The following is a 5,799-nucleotide window of genomic DNA, read 5'->3' on the forward strand; positions in this document are numbered from 1 at the left end:
TGCAAAGATCAATCGTCACCAACTGTCACCAAGTTTTTTCCCAAGTCAACATACAATGTGCCAAGCTAAACCAACTGTAAGCGATGAGATCGTAACAGGTCACTTCAATGGAACACCAATTAGGAAAGAATGTATATTGACTCAACAACCTGACGAAAGTCAATTATTAGCTATATATGGGTGCATTACAAAGAGTTGGAGTTTAGACAATGATCAAGTATTGAAAATAACATAACCTACACTCTAACAGAAAACTGTCATTTATACTGTAATTGTTGTTATTATCGACAGTAAAAAAAATAACAATAATTTTACTGCCTCATACTGTAAATGATGGTGCATTGTGAGAGGCAAAAAACTTTTGACCACTAGTGGGTGCACGGTATTGTTGTTTCTGGCTCATTAACATATTATGATGCGGGTCTTGTAAGAGGCTTTATTTGTTGTACCCACGACTGAGAATGCTGTACCAATATAACTGGTATGTGGTTATAATGCCTTAAGAACTTCAAATATTTAGGGGACAGATTGGAGTCTTAAACCTTAAATGCCATGTCATTTTGGTCTGTTTGGCACTGTAGTCGCAACCAGTTTGGAAGCCTTTCTTATGGCTCCTAGAAGTGCAAGTTATATAAAACACCAAATATTAATTGATATGCTGTAATGTGTAAACACCTTACCTAGCAGCTAACCAAAATACTCTGAAATACAAACCCCTCCCCTCAATGAATGTCAGTTATCCATTCATTCATTCTGATTACGGTAGCATTTACTTGTTTACATTATAATACAGTCAATTTTACAGTATTGTACAGTGTCATTACACAATACTTGCTTCGATACCGTATTTATATTACAGCAGGTAATATGAAATACAGAATTTTACTTGCCACGAGCCTCCTGTAAGTTACTGTCAAATTCATTGCAACCACTTTACAGTGTACCTTTAATTAAAAATAACACTGAAATTAGTCCAGATTACAGATATTTTTGCACCTTTTGATGCATCTGCTGAGTCTTAGGGCACTTTCTCTAGTCTGATAATATATTTCATTTATCATTTTTCCCTGAACAATATTTGCATCCTCCAATATATGGATATTGTTTACATGTAAGCCTCATCCAGCACCCTTAAGATACTGGACACTGTGTATCACGGGGAGCTTAGTATTATAACAAATGCATGACCACTCACCCATCACTGTGATCTATATGACATGGTGAAATGGCCCTCCCTTCCTATGAAAAGTCTGAAGCACTGGTGCATCTTTGTGTAAAAAGCAGTGCTTGGACTATTGCCTACTTACAGTATCTGTGCTCCTAACTAATTTATATTCTCCAACCCGTTCTCAGCTGATACTATCTTTCAGTTTCTAGGGCCAGGACTGAAAGTGGAAAATTTTCATTTTCCTACAATGCTCCTTGGTCTTGGAACGAGCTGCAAAATACCTTAAAATTGCAGGAGAGGGTATTTCTTGCTGAGTTTAAAGGTCTGATAGAGTAAAATGTTGTTAACCATTGTGAATGTATTGTATTGTGCAGTGGGAACCGTCAAGGCCTTCTACCAGGGGGCCAGAGTTCCGGTCTGGAAGCACACTTTCCACTGTGCTTAGAGGGCACTTTCGGGACTGCAGTTTAGCTGAAGTTGAGCCCAAAAACATATTCCCGTTGATGGCCCCATAGAGAAGTCGAATAAAAAAAATCCACAAAATGCATTTTTGTTTTCACCTTTGTGCCACCTTTGGTAGTGCACAGGCGTTATAATCTTTGTTAAGCATATGGCAGCAACCACGAAACGGGAAATGCGAACGCGAGTAGATTAAGTTTAAAACAAGGGCGTCCATTCTGGAAGCAGTCTTCACTTCTTTTATACGCTTTTATACTTTTATACTTCTACACCTTCAGAGAAGGCTTTATAATTTATAAAATGATTTATAAAATAATTGTTGTATTTTTTAAAATATAAATGTTGTTTAAATTTCTATTTTGACTCTCAATAATATTATTATATTATTATTTTAAAAGACATTCTGATTTAATCTCTTCAATTTGTGTTGGATAGGAAACGGTTAAAACTGAGGAGAAAAAAGATCCAATCAGGGTTAGGGTTATTGTTAGTGTTAGTGTTTAGGGTAGGGATGTCCCAAGGATCCTGGATAGCACTGATCATTTTTATTTGGTCCTCTGGGGAGATAAATCTAGCTAGATAGGTCACTATTGGCAAGGCCTTCAGAAGCTTGATAGAAAGCATCTTCCATTCAACTGTATTAGAGCAGAATTTTGGAGTGACCGTGGAATCAATCAATCACATTTTTACTTGTAATGGGTGAGACTATTTTTACAGATACCTATGGAAACTTCCACCTTCTCAAGAGCAGTAGATGTCCCAAGGTCTGAACTAGCTAGTTTTTGTTGTAGACTTGTGTGCGATGGCGGCTTAAGTAGCAGGTGTTTTCGAAGAGGATGTTGACGCTAATGTGTTAGCGTGGCCCTTCTCAAAATCAACTTTCAACAAGAAGTAACCTTTCAAATGATCATCATCTGGTGATTGGAACTGTTATTTTTTCAAATTGAAGCTCACTTGTTGTTGTTAGCTATCTCTTTGAAAATAATGTGTTATGTGTGTGAAACATTGTTGCATTTAAACTTTAGATCACTGGTAACTTTGTGTGCTGAACATGATAACAATGTTTGCAATGGGAAGTAATGGATGTACACTTAGATTTGGAATTGCTTAGCCTAATGTTTGTGTTTTTGTATTCTTATGATTGGGACTTACTGGCATATTCTTTAACTGTGTGTGACTGCTGTCTTTCTATTGGCTTACGTGTTTTACAAAAAGTGTTCTCTTCTACATGGAGTGCGTTGGTATTACAGTCGCTGTCCTTTCAGCATCACAAGCCTGTCAAACTCGTATCCTTTGATGTGTCACTGTGGTCGTTTTTGGTGATAGTGTGATAGTGATGGCGTTAGGCTACCATAGGTTGTGTAAGCAGTGTGGTAGTTGTGGCTGGTAACGTTAGTGTGGGTGATGTCTCTGAGTTTTACTTAATTTTTTTGTTTGGTACAATGTTTTGGAAGATTTTTTCCCCCACTGAAGGCCAAATAGCCACAGTTTACCGCTGGTATTATGCTCTTGTGTTGAGTGTACACGCGTACTACTTCCTAGTGACCTCTTGCCAGGTCCCCCTGCCAATGAGGTTTCTAACCTCAAGGGTATTTTCCTGGTTCAATAGAATAAAATAAGAAATACTAGAGGATTTCCATACAGAAGCATTGAGCCATTGCCAGTGCCCTGCCCTGCTTTCCCCTCTCATCTCTAATAGTCTGCCTGTACATTGATTTCTTCTCTCTCTCTCTTCTGGTCAGTTATAAAGGCTTTCAGACATTCAGATCAACAAACACTACCCTGTGGATCTGGGGAAGAGGTTTCTCTAACCACAACATGCATCTTCACATGAATTCTGAAGGCTCAACTCAATACTTGGGAGACTGGATGAAATCTCTCTAGGGACAGCAAGGCAAGCCCCTAGTCCAGGCAGGAAGCATCATCAGTACTAATTTAATACCAGCCATGGCAGATGCTGTGAGGGCTAGCATGAATAGGAGTCAGAAGGGTCTGTTGAGGAGGTGGAGAGACCATAGGGGCGGGTGTTTTCTGGAGGTTATCTGCAGTGCATTCAGCTGGCCACATTGGGCTTGCGGTCCACAAACATCCACACCCAAAGCTTTTTATTCATTTTTTTTCTCTGTCTTTTGCAATGGTCTCTAAGATCACTGAGAGTATCTCACCACAGGGATAACATCAAAGCAGCAAGTTACTCAGCATCTCAAAGGTAGGTCTTTATCTGATCTCTTTAGATTTTGGCCTTGAGTTGTATTTTCTCAAGACTTGCCAAGAGAAAATACATTCTAAAAGTTGGTAATATGCTCTGTGCTCGATTTATGGCTTGGATAGTAAGACGCAAACTTGAATTTGCAATCTGTTGTATAGTATTACATCGCCCCTTTATCATGACATTGAAGTATTAAGTGAAAGTGGTATGATACACTGATGTGTATCACTGAGGTGTTATGATATGGGCTTCATGTTGTACTCACAGAGGAGAGATCCAAGATAAAATAGGGTGCGTCCATGAAGCACGAGGCAATTTCCTCTTAATGGATGCATTCTAACGCACTAGTGCCGTTCACATTTTTATTCCATTTTTTTACATTCCTTTTATTTGAAACAACAAGGAATGTAACGTGAAATGCAGACTTCGAAAATATGACACCGGTATACATTTTATTGTTTAGAGTAGAAGCTATTCCAACCTGGATCCCTTATCCTTTAGGTAATAATTATTTCCACTCTAAATTCCAGCTTCAGGTGAAAATAGACAGAAAGAGATAGGGATGTATGGGTCATTGTTGAACCTTCACCTTCTTCCACTGACTCCCAGGTGAGGAGGAGTAAGGCTAAAGGCTATGCCTGGACTACCAGAGAACATCCTCCTTGGGGAGTGCACCCTACAATCCCAGTCCCAGGGGCAGCTCACTCCCCAGACAGAAAGCACAGTGTTCAGCCTGTCCCGCAGCGAGTCCCTCTGGACCAACGAGTCGGCCCGCAGCACATGTGAGATCTACTGGTTCCCATTCCACCTCATGTCCACCGGGGGCAGCATCTTTGCCTGCGGCTTCATCCTGAGTGGCCTGTATTTTGCTGGCTACTGCAGGAAGGCCACCAACATCCTGGGCCCGGCCCTGGTATCCATTGGCCTGATGGTGCTGGTGGTGGGCGTGGTGCTGATCCCCATCACCAAGGAGAACAGGAAGCAGCCCACCATGAAGAAGCCCTTCAGTTACTACAGGCAACCAGTCTTTAAATTATGAGGTGGGCCGGGCGGGGTATCCCTATCTTGTATGCTGTTTTCCTGGAGAGTCCTCAGGCTCAAAGTCTGGTTATCAGACCATTTAGTTTCCCAAAAGCACAATGGAGGATTCGATACTTCCCTGCTGAGCATGGCTACATGTTCACATGATGAATGTTTGCTCTAAAGACAATTAACTTGTAGGGAGACATGAACCGTTCTATTTTCTTCCACCGCTACAGATATATACAGTATTTTAATATCTGCATGACAAAGTATACATTATAACCAAGTTACAGGTGGTTCTTTGGCATTTGTTCTTAAGCATTTGAAAGTACTAGAAAATTACCATGCTGCCAAATTAACACAATTATAAATGTAGTCCACTGCTTTTATGCATAATTATTAGAATGAGTGACAAGCAAATTGAGAAGAAAGGTGTGTGCATGTACATTGATGAGAACAGGATTGAGTATTGACAGCATGCCTTTGTGGTAGGCTACTGATTCATGGATAATTCAATAAATAACATAAGTGCTTATTTGGGGTGGCCTAGTGGTTAGAGTGTTGGAATAGTAACCGAAAGGTTGTAAGATTGAATCCCTTAGCTGACAAGGTAAAAATCTGTTGTTCTGCCCCTGAACAAGGCAGTTAACCCACTGTTCTTAGGCTGTCATTGAAAATAAGAATTTGTTCTTAACTGACTTGCCTAGTTAAATAAAGGTAAAATAAATAACATTTGGTGATGGATGCATTTTCTTTTCAGCTGCAGGCTATACTCATCACATCCACAGCCTTTACAGACTTCCAGTGATGTGTGTGTGTGTTAGATGTCATCTCTGTGACGGGCAGTGTGACTCTTGACTGGCCCAACAAATGGAATGTTTTTAGTGCCAAGGGGAAGTGAAGAACATCACACTTTTCATAGCATTTGAATGTCCTTCTC

At 40.1% G+C, this 5,799-nt stretch overlaps 1 protein-coding gene across 1 annotated transcript; it reads left to right on the forward strand.

Annotated features, from left to right (window-relative positions):
• The first annotated feature begins 2,150 nt into the window (after nucleotides 1–2,150).
• LOC129832759 (phosphoinositide-interacting protein-like) lies at nucleotides 2,151–5,570 on the forward strand. The gene is made up of 2 exons (XM_055896759.1): nucleotides 2,151–3,836; nucleotides 4,446–5,570. The coding sequence occupies exon 2, from the start codon at nucleotides 4,471–4,473 to the stop codon at nucleotides 4,873–4,875; it is 405 nt and encodes a 134-aa protein (XP_055752734.1). The 5' UTR covers nucleotides 2,151–3,836; nucleotides 4,446–4,470; the 3' UTR covers nucleotides 4,876–5,570.
• The last annotated feature ends 229 nt before the right edge of the window (nucleotides 5,571–5,799 follow it).

The sequence above is a fragment of the Salvelinus fontinalis genome, chromosome 34, assembly GCF_029448725.1.
Source record: "Salvelinus fontinalis isolate EN_2023a chromosome 34, ASM2944872v1, whole genome shotgun sequence".
NCBI classification, from domain to species: Eukaryota; Metazoa; Chordata; class Actinopteri; order Salmoniformes; family Salmonidae; genus Salvelinus; species Salvelinus fontinalis.

Coding starts and splice junctions, on each gene's coding strand:
- LOC129832759 (XM_055896759.1), top strand. CDS start 4,471: ATGCCTGGACTACCAGAGAACATCCTCCTTGGGGAGTGCACCCTACAA.